Genomic DNA, 17760 nt, shown 5'->3' on the forward strand with positions numbered 1-17760 from the left:
GCCGTTTAGAATCAGTTCCAGCTCTCTCCCCCCGTCCGTCTGCACATCATCAAGATGAAGAGCGAAGGAGGAATTCTGGGAGTTGAAGTCCACAAGTCTTAAAGCTGTCAAGTTTGAACACCCCTGGGTTTTTTTTTCTAAAGGGTTAGGGGTGCAAGGGTCTTGTAACTTGACAGCTTTAAGACTTGCATGCTTCAATGCCAGAGTTTCTGAGCCAACATTTTGGTTGCTAAGCAAGAGCGTTGTTAAGTGAGTTTCACCACATTTTACAAGTTGGCCATGCCCACCCAGTCACATGGCTGGCAAGCCATTCCCACAAAGCAGGCCACACCTACAGAAGGGGTTCTAAAAAATTTGAAACCCACCACTGCCTTGGATGGTCTAGGCCCCACATGCTGTTCCCCAGCCTGAGATACCTCTTGTGCGTATTCGATTAACAAATGCATTGGGGAAAGCAGGGAGTGATCATGTTCATTTAATGTGATTCAATCAAACATATCGGGGTAGAAATGTAATTGGCAAACTCTATGACATTTGTATCTGGAGGACTACCTGTATAATGAGATTAAGGGAGCATTTCAGGGAAGTCCTGCCTTAGCACCACACGAGTCCCATGTCATGCCCACCCTGGACATTCCCACCCAATCACATGACCACCCAGCCGCACATTCCCAGATGGACATTAGGGCTGAGAACCAGTTGTTAAATGATTTGAATCCCACGACTAGGCTCACCTTCTTTGCAGCCAGCCCCAGGCCTTGGAGCAGGCTTCTTGGGGTGTAGGTTGGAGGCCTTCACGGAATTGGGAGTTGGCCCGAGGCTGTTGGCAGATTTACTGGAGAGTTTGGCTCCTCCTTCTTGGAGCCTGGACACCAGCCTTCCTACATCCACCTCTGCACAGGGTTCCCCAGTTCCACGGTTGTCTGGGCTGGGCCTTCCTGGATCAGGCTCTCCCGGCCTCTGCAGTTGGCTACGCTGGAGTGGTTTCGGAACATCAGGGCTGATGGCAGCTATTACGCCATTCGGGGTCCGGTCACAGCTATCCTCTTCTAGAGCAAAAACAACAGATGGTAAGTTCTTAGGGCTGTGATGGCGAACCTATGGCACGTGTGCCACAGGTGGCATGCAGAGTTCTCTCTGTGGGCACATGAGCCATTGCCCAGCTCAGCTCCACCATGCATGTGTATGCACCTCCCACCAGCAAGCTGATTTTTGGGTCTCTGCTGGCAAGTGGAAGATGCGTGCATGCACAGGGGGGTCAGGTGCACATGCGCAAGGGAGGGGGGTTGTGTGCACATACATGGGGGGGCAGGGGGAACATAGGGTGGGTGCAGCACTCCCCTCTGCATCCCATTTTTGGTTACAGGAGGCTTCAGGGAGGTCTGCTAGGCGCAAAACGGGGCACGGGAGGGAATCACGCACATGTGTGATGGGGTGGGGGAGCACAGGGGGTCATGCATGCATGCACAGGGGGCATTGCGTTATGGGTGTGGGCATGCACGCTTTTGGCACGCGTGGAGAAAAAGGTTAGCCAGCACCATCTTAGGGCATCCAGGCAAGTCAGAAATGGAGGGAAGCCTCTGCAAAGAAAACAATGGAAGCTGCACTTTCCCACACTGACATTATGAAATCCATCTGATAGTAAATTTCTTGATTTTTCATCCGATGTCTCTGCAACTGTATCTTATTAACCTGTCCATCTGTCCTGATTGCATCTGATATTTTCCACTGAACCTGGATAGTGACTCTCAGCTATTTGGCTGGCAAGTTGAAAGAGAAAACCCAACTCAAAGAATTCTGGCCACCAGGAACCTTTTCTGAGCCTACAGTTCATACATGAACAGTCTATTTCCAGGAGAAGAGGGCCAAGTCAGCAGGGGCAATAAAGATTTTGGGGAGGGCGGGGGGCTGAAAGAATGTCCACCTTTCAATCCCCTAAAATAAATCCACCCAAAAAACCTCTACACAAATATTGCCAGAGAAATAGATTTTCCTATAAAGTGTTAAAAAGGACTCCTTAAATATTTTCTCCAAATATATAAATCTCATAATTAGTATTAGTATAAGGAACAGCAAGAATGACTGTAATAGATAGGAAATTTAAGAGCCAAGGTGGCGCAGTGGTTAGAGGGCAGTACTGCAGGCTATTTCAGCTGACTGCTAACTGCAGTTCGGCATTGAAATCTCACCAGGCTCAAGGTTGACTCCGCCTTCCATCCTTTGGAGGGGGGTAAAATGAGGACCCAGATTGTTGGGGGCAATAGGCTGACTCTGTAAACTGCTTGGAGAGGGCTTTAAAAGCACTGTGAAGCAGTATATAAATGTAAGTGCTATTGGTAAATATATTTATAGGGCTTGGGGGCTTCAGGACATGCTTTCATTGAGCTCTCGGATGATGGCAATATGCCCTTTGCACTGTTAGAAAGATTGGAGGAGATGGTTTTCAGAAGCTGCTGCCAGGAAGGAAGAAGGTATGAGTTCAAATTCATTTCTGCCCAATTCAGTAGGCTGAAGGGAGAGCCATCACACTTCTGAAAAGCTGCCTCACCTCAACCCTAGGTTGTTCTGGGTGAGCTTACCTCAGCGAGCAGGATCATTGACTTCAATTACCCTCGGAGCCCATCCCAGAGTGCAGGTATTGCAATGCCCAACTCTTGCACGCGTGATGTTTAAGACGCTTGCATGTTCTGGCTCTCTTCCCTCTTCCGCTAGCAAAACTGCAGCACAAACCCATGCTGGCTGTCAGCGTGATTATTCCAAGCACCTCCCCAATTCACCCTGAGGACAATGTTCTCCTACAACTTCAAACTTCTGAAGGAGCTAATGGGCCTTTGAAATACTTGAGTGTTGGAAGAACAGAGAGTACGGGCTTGGTCAGGAAAAGAGGCTCAGATTGGAATTCTCCAGTTCCTTTTGCAAAGTGACAATTCAAGTGGTTACTGGTTGCTGCTGTATTTTCATGCTAGAGAATCCCAGAAGAACAGAACAATCCTCATACCAAGTGCTGGAAATTAACAAGGCGTTAAATCTGTTGTGGTCTGCTAGCGGCCTGCACAGCTGACAGCAGAGTCGGACAATGAGGAGGTTGGGGAGGAACATGGGCCAGTCCTGGAGTCTGGGGAAGGCTCGGACGAAGGCAGAGAGGGGGCCAGGGCCATCTGGGAGTTACGTGCTGCCTCTGGAGTCTCCAGAGTTGGACAGCAGCGAGGCAGAGAAACAGGCTCCTCCTGTTTCCAGTGCACACATGAACAGAGCTGCCAGAAGGCAAGAACAGTTAGGACAGAAGGGATGATTTGGGAGTAAGGCTTGGAGGTGATTGGCTCCTCCCATAGGACATAAAGGAGGAGCAAAGACACGTGAGCCTTTGCAGGAAGCAACTTGGTTCATGCTGGTCAGTTTACCAACTGAAGCTCCGTTTTGACTCTTTGCTCTATGTGGCCTTGCAAAGCTAATTGCCAATTAAGTCTTTGACAGCATTTCAAAGAAGATAAAGGTGGGTGCTTATCAGCCTTACCCCGAAGGACTTTGGCAGCCTACTGTAGGACTCTTTTCAATTATTTGGGACTCATTATGGGCTGTGAATGAACATAATTCACAGCCTTTGAAATAAAAAAGGGTTTTGGGGACTAAGCATGTGCTTTTTACTGCAAGGAAGTCTAGGTCAGAACAAAAACCCGGATCCCAGATCTCTTTGTTCCAAGTGCAAACCAAGACAACATAGGCGTCCAGGCATTCAGTTTCCCATCTCATCATTGCCACAAACCCAAAGTCTAGGCAAGCCAGCAAGATCAATGTCCTCTAGCCTTATGGTGAAATCATGGCAGCAACGGTTTTGATCTGTTGTGCGAGAAACCAGAGTTCATAACTGCTTCAAAGTTCCAAAAACTTTTTGTCAGGGAGACTGCGGTGACCATTTCCCTTTCAACAACTGTTGCAAATTAACACCAGGCTTAATTTCTCTTCTATTGCTCTAAAAATGCCAGACTTTGTTTGACACATCAGGAAAGATAATGGCATTCATCCCTTGGCCGAGCACCATTAGAACCTGACCCTAATGAAGCGCCAACCTCTACTGATGGGTTTGTGCTATGAGGAACAAGAGAACCCACCTTCGCTTTCTTCCATAGACCCTCCAAAGAAGAGGGGTCTCTCTCTCAGGGGGCGCTTGGAAATGGTGATGGGCTTATGCCTTCGAGTGGCTACCCGAGGAGGTGGGATAGGGGGTGCAGCATTGTCTTCAGGAGGCCCCGAATAGATCTATAAGGGAAAAAGTAATAAAAAAATGATTACTTTAACCTTTTTCCTGCTCTCTTATGCAGCAGAGAGATTACAAGCTACTATATACCCTGTTTCCCTAAAAAATAAGGCCTCCTCGGATAATAAGCCCAATTGGGCTTTTGAGTGCATGTGCTAAAATAAGCCCTCCCCTGAAAATAAGCCATCCCTGAAAATATTGCAACACAGCAGCAGCCATGAGGTGACCACGCTTGCTGCCTCCTGGATCCCAAAAATAATTAGACCTCCTCAAAAATAAGGTCAATCATGTATTTCAGGGGTCAAAAGAAAATAAGACCCTGTCTTATTTTCAGGGAAACATGGTACAGAAGTGTGTGAGAGACAACCCACATCTAATGATGTGATAACTGTTTCAGTGACTGAGCAGGATGATCTTGATGGGAGAATATGTTTAGAAGCAATGCAAAGTTTTCTGAAAGTGTCTGATGGATCAGAAAGAAGGTTCGTTCAGCTTGGACTCCTGCAGGGCCAATTCCCAAGAAGGCCACTAACAAGAAAATAGAGCTGTAACCCATTGCTGATCCCAGCAACTACCCTCACAGATTCGTTCAACCCCCCTTTAAAGCCATTTTAATTGGCAGCAAGGCTCAGTGGCTAAGACACTGAGCTTGTAGATCAGAAAGGTCAGTAATTCGGTGGTTTGAATCCCTAGTGCAGCATAATGGAGCTCCCATTACTTGTCCCAGCTTCTGCCAACCTAACAGTTCGAAAACATGTAAAAAATGCAAGTTGAAAAATAGGAACCACCTTTGGTGGGAAAGTATCAGCGTTCCATGCACCTTCGGCATTGAGTCATGCCGGCCACATGAACATGGAGATGTCTTCGGACAACGCAGGTTCTTAGGCTTTGAAACGGAGATGAGCACTGCCCCTTAAAGTCAGGAACGACTAGCACATATGTGTGAGGAGAACCTTTACCCTTAATCATCAGCACTTCTTCCAATTGGAATTCTTGGTATTGTGAGAAGGAATACAACATCTAGTGTCACATGAGGCATTAAACCTCTATCACTTTCCCCACCTGAGGCTTGATTTCATAAATATTCACAGTCATTATCACTGTCCAATTTCCTACTTTTCAGTGGCAAACTCCACCAGAGTCTTTGCCACAAATTCAAACCATACTAGTTTAGGTTGGGCAAATGACTTTGCACAGAAATTCTCTTTTGATTCTTGGGATAAGTTCCACAACCCACTACACACTTGGGAATCAAGACCATACATAAGGTACGTTATCACTCCAACTATAGAAGAACTGAATTCAGAACTGAAAGTTAGCAATCTGGGAAGCTGTCTCAAAACCTTCTGAACTGCCTCTTTGGATGAGACACAGGGAGTTTTCCCCTTCGACTGCAGGCCCTGTGCTCTCCACGAATCATAATCAACAAAGTAGCTGAGGATTATGGAACTCAAGCACCAACATATTTGGAAGATGCAAGATTGAAGAGCTCTGTCCCCGAATTGAGTTTCCTGGAGATTGCAGAAGATTGGATTAGGGGACCCTTGCAATTCTACGAGATAAGATTCTGAGGACCCTTGCAACTCTCTGCGAGATATGATTCTGGAGTTGCAGGAACAAAAGGAAGGGATCCTGTTGCAATCTGGTGTGCCCGAAAGCTACTGTCTACCTCTGTCCCCAGCAGCAAGAAGGGAGAGCAAATTGCTGCAAGAGTTGCGGTCCAGAGGTGGGTTCCTAACGGTTCGGCTGAGTAGGTAGTAACTTGGCCGGCCACACCCATGAACTGGTTCTATCGGCAGCGTCATAGATGGCGCCATCTTGTTTTTGCTTCTGCGCATGCGCAGAAGCAATTTTTTTTACTACTGCACATGAGCTCATTGTGCGCATTGCGCTCATCAAGCGTGAATGCGTATCAAGCGCATCCCTGAGTGAACCAGCAGTAACAGAAGCCGGAACCCAGTCTCAGGATGGAGGCACCAAGATGAGAACAACTTCACCTGCTGAACTTCTGCCAGATTACACAATTGTGAGACTGCAACCCAGATGGGAAAAAGATGCCCAAGGCACAGCCAGCCAAAGGAAACTCTTTAGAACTCCCAGCCAGGAAGAACCAACCTCCCTTTTATTCTTTTTTTTTTGGGGGGGGGGAAGTGTTTGAGTCTTTGTCAGCTGGCCTTTCCCATACATTTTGAAAACCCACCCTTTACAACAACAACAAAAGACTGCAAATGAGGGAGTTATGCAGGCAGATGATCCCAAAAAAAACATTACTGTTGTTAAATTACGCAAAAAAAGTACATTTATTATTTTTGATGTGACATCCAAGCTAAAATGACTGTCAACAAAATCTTTTAATTATACATTACTAGCCTTTTGCAGATCTATCCAGTCTGATGAAGTCATGATGAACAGTTAGAAAACACTTGAGAAACACTTTGATTTGCAGAAAGCAGCATTTGGAATTGGTGTATTTTTGTTTACTTTGTTTCAGTATTTAAATCCCTTTATATATCTCAGGTATGCTCAGGCAGAACATCAAATTTCAGTTTGCCCTTTTCCTTCCTGCTTTCTTGCCTGCCTTCCTTCCTTCCCCTCCTCCCTCTCATCTTCTGCTTCTGAGTCAGTATTGATTTCTGACAATTGTCTGAACAAGTCCATCCAATTTTCTCCGCACATTTTCTTTTGATAGAGACTTCCCTCCTTCTCCGAGGGCTGCAAGAAAAGGATTAGCCCAAAGTGATCCATTAGGCTTTATGCTTAAGCAAGACTTAGAATAGAATAGAATAACAGAGTTGGAAGGGACTTTAGAGGTCTTCTAGTCCAACCCCCTGCTCAGGCAGGAAATCCTACACCACTTCAGACAAATGGTTATCCAACATCTTAAAAACTTCCAGTGTTGGAGCATTCACAACTTCTGGAGGAAAGCCATTCCATGGCTTAATTGTTCTGTCAGGAAATTTCTCAGTTCTAGGTTAGTTTTCTCCTTGATTAGTTTCCTCCCATTGCTTCTAGTTCTGCCGTCAGGTGCTTCGGAAAATAGTTTAACTCCCTCTTCTTTGTGGCTACCCTGAGATATTGGAACACTGCTATCATGTCTCCCCTAGTCCTTCTTTTCATTAAACTAGACATACCTAGTTCCTGCAACTGTTCTTCATATGTTTTATCCTCCAGTCCCCTTATCATCTTTGTTGCTCTTCTCTGTGCAATTTCTAGAGTCTTAACATCTTTTTTACATCGTGGTGACCAAAACTGAATGACCATACTTGACTACATGGTATTCTGGTTTCTAATCCGGTGTTTTTAATCACAGTGTTGAGGGAACTCTCTAGTTTGGCATTTTTATTTGGGTTCCTTGCAGCTTGGCAATATTCTGGAAATTTGTTTGCCATTGCCTTCTCCTTCCTAGGGCTGAGAGAGAATGGCTGGTCCAAGGCCTCCCAGCTGGCTTTGTGTCTAAGGCAGGATTAGAGCTCATGGTCTCCTGGTTTACGATGCTTTGACCTCCAATGGCTCCCTTAATTTGGCATTGTATGCATTAAATGTTTTGGTGGCTCTCCATGCTTCTTTTTGGTGCTGCAGAAGAGGAGGAGAATTCTGGGGTGTGGCCATCTGTGGTTTGCCATTTCCCTCAAAATGTGACCTCACAAATTAGAATAGAAAAGTATTGTTGGATGGTTGATACATTTAAAAATAGCCATTGTCTGGAAAATGCATTAAAATGACATTAAAGTTTTGTTCCAGGTTAGCGAGAAAGACTTTTGCAATACCAGATTACTTAGTTTTGTCGGCCAACTTTCAATTTGTCATAAAACAAATAAAATGGTACCCAGGAATTTTTCCCCCAATCTGGATATCTGACCTTTCAGTAAAAGAAAGAGAGAAAACTTCCACCACGTTCTGCTCTAATTTAAACTGGAGAAGTGAAAAATATATTGTGTAAACGTGATGTGATGATTTTTAAAATCTTCTCTCATGGAAAGAAACAACTAAGATTGTTTCCAAAACAATTTTCAAGAGTTTGTGGTCCAGCCACATTAATTAAGTACATATATTTGTGTCTTTCAGTAGTGTTGCTTCTGATTGGTGCAGAACATTTATTCTATACAATAACAATGTGGGATAGACAGACAGACCTCAGATGGATTTGTAACTGGCTGACCAGCCATACCCAGTGTGTAGTCTTCAACAGAACAACATCAACATGTAGGGAAGCATGAAATGGGGTACCACAGGGTTCTGTCTTAGGCCCAATACTCCTCAACAACTTCATAAATGACTTAGATGACAGGATAGAAGGGGAGCTCATCAAATTTGCAGGTGGCAATAAGCTGGGAGAAAGCGCTAAGATTTAGAAGATAAGATCAAGATATAAACTTAGGAAAGAAACGCCAAATTCACAGGTACAAAATAGGTGTCACCTGGCTCAACAGTATTAACTGTGAGAGGGATCCTGGAGTCCAATAGACAATCACTTAACCTACTGGATAATCACTTAATCACTGCAGCTGCCAAAAAAACCAATGCAGTCCTAAGCTGCATCACTATAGGGATAGCATCCAGATCACGAGAAGTGAAAGTACCACTCTGTGCTGGACTACTGAGGCCACACTTGGAATACTGCATCTCATTCTGGCCACCACAATACCCAAAAATGTGCTAAGGAAAAGTTAAGGGAATTTAGCTTGTCCAGCTTAACAAAAAGAAGAATGAAGGGGTGACATGATAGTTGTCCTCCAGTACATGAAGGGTTGCCACAAAGAAATGGTGGCTGACTCATTCTCCAAAAGCACCTGAGGGTAGGACAAGAAGCAATGTGTGGAAGCTATCAGAGGAAACCCAACCTGGAATTAAGGAGAAGCTTCTTGACATGAACATAAACTTACAAGAACTCCAAGGTCCCCTCCATCTCTGTTATTCTGATAGTGAGAACAATTTAAAAATGAGACCCTTTGTCTCCTGGAGTCATAGGTGCTCCATTGCTGGTGGTTTTAAAGAAAAGACTGGACAACCATTTGTCTTATATGTATAAGGTTCCCTGCCATGGGCAGGGAGTTGGACTAGAAGACCTCCAAGGTCCCTTCCAGCCCTAGGATTCTATTACTTTTGTATCCCCAATGGAAACAATGAACCCAGATGCCCTTTCTCCCGGAGGAATGAATCTTCCACATGGTTCAGGGACTGAATAAATGTGGAATTCTGTAGAGGACTTCCTGCATCTTTCATATCTTCTTTTTCTCACATGTGAAAAAGCCCTTGGCTGTTCACATGGATCCCTAGGAAGCCCCTGGACACAAAGAAGAACAGGTTCTAATAACAGAAAAATGTCCCGTGCTGGTTGCTTCTGGATAGTTCCTTCATTCAACTACCTTTAGGCATGTTGACAGGTAGCTTTTCTGAAATCATCTGGTTGGACAGGGCAAGGGTCCTAACTTTTACAGCCAGGTTGAAGCAGATACACCCAGGGGTGGGTTTCAAATTTTTTTACTACTGGTTCTGTGGGTGAGGCTTATTTTGTGGGCGTGGCTTGGCAAATTTATGTTTCAGATTGGAGATGGGAAATAAAATATGTTGTAATTTTTTTTTTAAAAGGCCAAAGAAAGCAGCAACCCGCACTGAGCTGAACACAGGAGAGCTGGAGGATCCGAAGAGTGTGTGGTTTTGTTCGCTGCCTGTGAGCTCGAGGGGGGGGAGCAGCCAAGCACCCTGCGCATGAGTAAACTTGCTCATGAGTAAACTGCAGATTAGAGGCAGTTGGCAGGTCCTGGAATGCTTGTTGGCTGCTCACCCACCCGCCCGGAGCTCACAAATAAAACTACTGCCTCCTGCCTCCGTGCATTGAGGAGGTGGGGAGGCTCAATCCCACTTAGGAGAAGATGGTTGTGAAGCCTTGGGGCTCCCTGAGCAGCCAATGCTGCTTACCTGTGTGTAGGATCTAGGAGGCAGTTGTGTGGTTGCACGTGGTGAAGACGAGGCAGGTTGAGCATCAGAGCGAGTCAGTTTGGGAGCGTGGCCAGCCAGCCCTCACTACTGGTTCGGCGATCCATGCCGGATTACCACTAACGGATATATCCCAGGAGGCAGCTGATGAGGACTTTTCTCCGGGTAATGAGAGTGGTCCCTTGCTCCCCTCCAAAGAGGTTTGAAGCATGTCAAATCAGGCAACTTCTAATAAATCAATTAGTTCACCCCCCCCTTTTTTTTTTAAAGATATCACCAAAAGGGACAGTCCATGGAACCAAACAGACCAAATGAATGCGATCCACTTTTTCCATGGATCATGATGGCCTGCCAGGCTATCCAGAAGTGATGACAGATGGCAAATATGTTCTCACTTTTGAGGGTCATTTTAAGGATGAGACATCTGGACCATAAAGACACAGGGGGCCCCTCATGCCATCCATTAAGCAAATGCTCACTGTATGCATCCTGCCCTCTTTTTACTGCCACTTTGGTGTCCAAGACTGCAATGGATACGTACAAGCTGTCAACACGGATCTTGGGGTCGGCTGTTCCTCCCCTTTCTCCAGCCAAAATTAAATACCTTCCGTGTCTGGCAAAAACACAAAGTTTTCTTTCAGAATTACTGGGCAGCCAGAGCATTTTAATAATACTGCCCAAATTTCATTTGCTCCAAATTTTTGAGCACCAAATCCAAATATAGTAAAGCAGCTGCTAAATCTCTAATTGGTTCTGACACCAGGAATGCTGCATTTGGGACAAAGAAGCGATTTGGTTTTCCATGCTGGGCACCTTCCCCACCCAGAAGTCTCAAACTTTTTGACTTGCAAAAAGAAGAAAATTATCTATTGCCATTGAATGATTGGATGGCTGAAGAAAGCCCCTCCTTTATTTGATTTACTTCCCACCTCTTTTCTCTTTATATAACATCCACAATAGGAATACTACAACTTATTCATCATGTATTTATTCTATTCTATTCAATGCCACTTGATTCCAAACAACCCGGAGCACCTCGAAATATTATGCAAGTATAATACAGTGACCAACAAAACCAAACTATAGAGAACAGTATCAACAGTAGAGACCTTCAAATTTCTAGGTTCTACCATATCCCAAGACCTAAAATGGACACCTAACATTAAAAACATCATCAAAAAAGCACAACAAAGAATGTTCTTTCTGCGCCAACTCGGGAAGCTCAAACTGCCCAAGGAGCTGCTGATTCAGTTCTACAGAGGAATCATTGAGTCTGTCATCTGCACCTCCATAACTGTCTGGTTTGACTCTGCAACCCACCAAGACAGACACAGTCTTCAGAGGAGAATCAGAACTGCAGAAAAGACAATGACTGCCAACCTGCCTTCCATTGAGGACCTGCACACTGCACGAGTCAAAAAGAGGGCTGTGAAAATATTTACAGACCCCTCACATCCTGGACATAAATTGTTACAACTCCTACCCTCAAAATGATGCCATAGGGCACTGCACACCAAGACAACTAGACACAAGAACAGTTTTTTTCCCCAACGCCACATCACTCTACTAAACAAATAATTCCCTCACCACTGTCAAAATTATTCACTAAGGCTGCATTACTATTTCTCATCATCCCTATCACCCATCTCCTCCCACTTATGACTGCAGGACTGTAACTTCGTTGCTTGTATCCTGATTGCTTATTTGTACCATATGACTATCATTAAGTGTTGTACCTTAGGATTCTTGATGAATGTATCTTGTCTTTTTATGTACACTGAGAGCAACAAATTCATTGTGTGTCCAATCACACTTGGCCAATAAAGAATTCAATTCAACTCAATTCAATTCTATTCTAATATGCACCGAAGATAAATTCCTTGTGTGTCCAATCACACTTGGCCAATAAAGAATTCTATTCTATTCTAAAAAAAAAGAAGAAGAAAAAGAAGGAAGAACAATACTGAGAACCTCTTAGATGCCTGAAAGCATCCTACCAAGATTTGATGTTTAGTGGAGCAAGCCCCATCCAGCCTCACAGAGATTCTGGGGAGGGGGACGACTCATTCCAGAGGGCAAACGCTGGGGCAGAAGGGGCATTTCCTGAGTTCCAGTAGAGGACAGGCCTTAATGGAAGGGAGCCAGGTCTGGTTCTAGCTGATTAGAAGCCACTCAGAGCTTTGGATGATAATTAGCACCTTGACTCCCTTCAGGAAACAAACTGGCAACCAGTGCAGCTTGCAACTCAGGAATTGTTAACCCTTTCTAGTTTAGTAAATCAATAACATTTTATCACAGTTCTCTGATTCAGAGATAATAGGGTGCTGTGATTTAAATGACTGAACTCTACATCTGTTGGACTTGCAGTCGCTGAACCAACATTTGACATTCCCACAAATTTCTGTTACTGTTATTTCAGATCCCCTTCAGCTCGAATATTTAAATACTGCAATACAGGTAATAAAGGCAACGGTTTCTAAATGTGTGCATGCAGTGCTGGAATTCAAATAAGTTTAGTTTACTAAACTTAGTTTACCTATAGTTCAAACCAAATCCGTTGTTCCCTTATAGAAACTCACTTGAAACCATGGTTTACACTTAACCGTGATGTAGCATCAGTGGTGGGATTCAAATAACTTAACAAGTTTGCTGCCCTAAAGACCAGCTGGGTAGGCGGGACTCTGTGGTCATGTGAACGTTTGGGAGTGGCCAACTGAATGCCACTCAGCCTGATGGATGCTTCGCCTTAGCTGGTACAATGTCATAAGTGTTAACCGGAGAGGCAGTATCTGTAAGCAGGGCAATAAAAATTAGGCTAGAAACAACACCAGAATGTTTCCTTCTTGCCTTCCTTACAGGATTAGCCCTGTAAAGTGGAAAAAAACAAAAGGAGATTTCTTCCAACCACCGGTTCTCCAAACTGCTTAGAAAGTTAACAACTGGTTCTCCTGAATAGGTGCCAACTGGCTGAATCCACCACTGTGTGCATGGATGCATGGATAGGTTTCATACTAATTGGGCTCCAAAAATATAGTATTATGGAGATCAGCAGGACATGCAAAAAATAGTGCCATTTATTGAACCAAGATACTTCCAGTATAGAACCAAAGAAATCTACAAAGAATTCTGCTTCCCTGGATACTAATGAGAATCCAAATGACCAAGATCACAAAGACTTTTCCAGCTTGAAATCCAGACTGACAAGGGACAACCATTCATGTGACATCTCACCACCACCACCCCCTCAGACACAGACATTTTGAATTTGCAGCACAAAGTCATATTTATATTAAAAGTTATATTTATATGATTCATAAGAGAGGTGATATTGATCTAATCTCCACTTTCCAGGGCCAGGTCTGTGTAACGCCAGATACTGTTTCCTGTGGGATTAGTTTTTAAATTTTAATTTTAGTGTACATGTTTAAAGCTGCCAGAGCAATAATTATCCATACCAGGGAACATTTTCCTCCGTCCTTTGAGTCTTCATAATTCACATACAAGTTATATACCGTCCCTGCTTAAAAATTCATTTGGAATGTTTGCTTAGGTGCCGGCTGAAACATCAACCTCAGAAGTACATTTAACAATCACCCAGCCTAATAAAATGTTACTAGCTTAACCTTATCATAGCAGAAATTGAAGGCCAAAAAGACACAGTCTCTTTTTTTAATTAAAAGTCTTCACTCTGGAGATCAGATACACGATTTTCTTCTCCCTCTGCTGGCTAGAATCTCCTGTGAAACAGAGAAATCGTGGAAAACCTTTCCAAGCCAAAGCTTGGCCCTCTTATCTGAAAATAAAGCACTTTGCTGTTATAGCTGTTTTGGAGTTATTTTAATTCAGTGGAAAATTGTGTCACCCACCCTGCTTGGCCTTGAACGCCATTTATGGTCCCTGCATCCCATCAAGGACTTCCAGTTACAGCTCAACTCCAGCCTCCCTCTATAAAACCAAGACTGCAGCTGGCAGCCTCAGCAGACCAGCTGTTGGTCTCCTCCTTGTTCCATGTTTTCTGAAGTCCACAAATCTGAAATGAATGTCCAGTTTTTGAATTAGAAATAACTCAAATCAATTTTTCTCTTTTTGATAGCAACAGATGCTTCTAAATGAAGAGCCAGAAGTGAAACAGAATAGATGTGCTGATCTGTGAGAAAATACCCATATGCTTGGGGAGATCCTTTGTTAGAGCCAACTAAATGGGAACAGAAATGTGGATAACTATCTTAAAGCTCTGGACATATTGTTGAAAGCAGTGGTGAAATTCATTTTTTTTTTACTACCGGTACTATGGGCGTGGGCTTGGTGGGTGTGGTGTGGCTTGGTGGGCGTGGCTTGGTGAGCGTGGCAAGGGACATATACTGCAAAATCTCCATTCCTACCACACTATGGGGGCCATTCACAGGTGGCATTTGCCAGTTCTCAAACTATTCACAATTTCTGCTACCGGTTCTCCGAATTATTCAAAATTTCTGCTACCGGAAATACCATCGCAAGGAAACATAAACTGAGATTTGAAAGAGACACCTACAACAATAGTAAAAGAAAGGGAGAGGAGGAGAGAATGAGAGGAAGACAGGGGAAAGAAGAAAGCGGTAAGGAAAGGAGGATGGAAGGGAGAGAAAGAGAAGGAGAGAGGGTAGGAAGGGGAAGAGGAAGAGTAGGAGTATAAGAAAGGGAAGGGAAGAAGGAAGGGGACGGAGAGGAGGAAGAAAGAATGTAGAGAAGGGAGGGAGGAGAAAAGAAAGGGAAAATAAGGGGGTGTTACAACAGGCGGAAGGGATGGTAAATAAAGCAACCCAAACTGTATATTATAACCTATTAAATGAAATAACAAATGTATAAGAATGACAAATGTAAAGAAGAATAACAATATGTGAATGTATACTTAAAAAGGTATGCAAGAGAATGAAAAAAAAAATTTTTTAAAAAATTCTGCTACTAATCCTCCAGAACCTGTCAGAACCTGCTGGATTTCACCCCTGGTTGAAAGTACGCAAAATAAGAGGGAAGAGAGAGAATGGTTTGAAAGCGGAAATTGTGGAAGGAAATAGTTAAAATCAGCCTCATTAAGATAATACTAAAGTAACTGTACCCTTGGCACGCCATTCGGGAGCAGAAGCCATCCGCCTGCAAGAAATGTTACCTAAGGTAACTCACAAGATAAATCTGTATGTCCACTTGGGGGAACTTGTCTTTTTGCTTTCATATTCATTGCGTGTGCATTCTACCAATTAATCTTTGGAAAATTCAAATTCATAATACTATATTTTATTCTCTTACAAGCAAATCAGGAATCTCTTCATTTGGAATATATATCTATATCTATATCTATATCTATATCTATCTATCTATCTATCTATCTATCTATCTATCTATCATCTATCTATCTATCATCTATCTATCTATCGATATATAGATATCCATAATTACCAGCCCTTTTTTATGGTTAGAAAATTAAAACATAATGCAATTATGACATAGATGTCATAATTATCTACTACATACCCCTACAGCAATCATATTATAATAAAAGTATCATCTAAAACTATGCAATTTAACTAAGACAAAATAAAGGCTTTGTCAAATTTCAAGCCAGTCAGGTTCTGGCTAGGAGAGTTATTGTTCCATGATCTTAATTTTAAAAACTGGACCCTCATGAAACACAGGATGCCAGGAGTGGGAAGCCAGAAGCGTTGCAAGGAAACACCAAGAGAAATTACAGGCAAGAGAAGTCCAAGGCTTCTGCTCCCTGGTTCACGCCCGAGCCCTCCAAACAGGAAGAAGGATCCTGGGGCCCCCCGGCTGCCCATCCCCTGAAGGTCTATTGAAAGCACCCTGTCGAGGTGCTAAAAAATCCCCAAGTGTCAGGTTTCCTAAAAATGCCCTAATTGGTTCATGAGTATCGAGACAAGTTTCAATACAAAACTAATCATTTATTAGGAGCACCATTAGTCAAGGCATTTCGCAGTCAGATCTAAGTTTTGTTTGAGTTATAGCTGAACTTTACCCCTGTTCCTTCCCTCCCCTTAGTCTGTGTCATAAATCACATTCCGCAATGAGGTGCACTCCTCCCAAGCCTACTGCAGTAATCTGAGATCCAACTTTACCTGAAAGTATATGTGGAATGTGCTCCCCTCCCCTTCTCTCACTATGGCAACATTAGGAGTTGACACTCAAGTGTATTTCAACAGTTTTCAGAAGGAAATTGATTACAATTGGTGGGTTGAGAACAGGGGTGGGTTTTAAAAATGTTTACTACCGGTTTGGTGGGTGTGGCTAGAGCGGGGATATGACTGGGTGGGTGTGGACAACTTGATGTGTTTTTTCCCTTCCTTCAGCCCTGCTGAAGCCTGAAGAGTACTTCTGGCGGCTAGGGGAAGGCAAAAACGCCTCCATTTTTGCCAAAAATGGCCCATCTCTAGGACCTCTCTGGGACTGGCATGTGTACACCATTAAAAAAGGGGGGGAAATTACATTTTTTCAATGAAGATTATTCTGCACATGTGCAAAACAAAAAATAATGATGGCGACTCCCCGGATAGAACTGGTACGGTCATGTTTCCGGCTGAGTTACTATCTATTCAGCCAAACCGGTCCGAACCGGTAGGAACCCACCTCTGGTTGAGAACACTGCAAAGACAGGTATGGTCCCCTTTGAATGCCATTTTGAAAATCCCTCCCCATAATCACTGCTTGCAGAGAGGTCCCCAAGTGGATCAGATTCTGCTGGTTCAGACAGAGCAAAAGCCTGGTACTGAGGCTGGATTCCCAGCACTCCTCCTGGCAGCTGCATTCAGCCTGGGAGCGTCTGGCAAGGCAACACACAACTACTGTTGCCTAAAATAGAGACATAAGAAAGGCCAAAGTCACCTGGGTCTTTCCTTCTGAAAAAAATGTATGTCGAGGGAAGGGGATTATTTTCAGGCAGCATCTACCGTATTTTTCAGAGTATAAGATGCACCTTTTCCCCCCTAAAAGAAGGTAAAAAATTGAGTGTGTCTTATATACTGAATGTAGCCTCACCCACCCACTGGCCCCAACCCTTTGGCCTCTGCCTCCTTGCAGCAAACGGGGAAAATGGGGCTTGCGGAGGCTGTAATAGGCTATGGCAATCCCTGCAGCCTGAAACAGATGATCATCGAGAGGCGCCTGCTGAAATTGAAAGTGAAACTTGCTATTTGCTGCATGAGGCAAACTACTGGGAGGCAGAGGCAGATTTTTTTTTGTGCTAATCAGGCTGTCTGCTGTTTGCTGCAAGGAAGTAAGTCAAAAACTGTAAATGCCTATAGAATGTTCAAAATATTAGACTTATTTAGACTGCTTTATTATTGTTCTAGACAATTTAACAAAATGAAGAGCCTTTTTAAAATAAATGCTTGATCTGAAGAGGCCCAGTGCTATTGTATCTTCTTTTAAATAGCAGAGAATAATGTATACTTCCAGAAAGCCACATCAATTTTAACAGCATCTGTACAAGTATAGTCTGAAATGTAACACCACAGTGTATACCGTCTGTACAGTTTGCTGTTTGTTGCAAGGAGGCAAATTGCTGGGAGGCAGAGGCA

The 17760-nt window shown here is 43.7% G+C and overlaps 1 protein-coding gene across 2 annotated transcripts in view; it reads right to left on the bottom strand.

The window, feature by feature from the left end:
• OPHN1 (oligophrenin 1) overlaps nucleotides 1-17760 on the bottom strand; it is a 150911-nt gene that overhangs the window by 16823 nt on the left and 116328 nt on the right. The window contains exons 19-20 of one of the 2 annotated variants that reach the window (XM_032228147.1): nucleotides 4110-4257; nucleotides 735-1049 (exon numbers count right to left, since the gene is read on the bottom strand). In XM_032228147.1, coding sequence (XP_032084038.1) covers nucleotides 735-1049; nucleotides 4110-4257 — 463 coding nt within the window. The remainder of the gene's footprint in view (nucleotides 1-734; nucleotides 1050-4109; nucleotides 4258-17760) is intronic. The other variant, XM_032228148.1, reaches the window with a different exon arrangement.

The sequence above is a fragment of the Thamnophis elegans genome, chromosome 12, assembly GCF_009769535.1.
Source record: "Thamnophis elegans isolate rThaEle1 chromosome 12, rThaEle1.pri, whole genome shotgun sequence".
Lineage (NCBI taxonomy): Eukaryota > Metazoa > Chordata > Lepidosauria > Squamata > Colubridae > Thamnophis > Thamnophis elegans.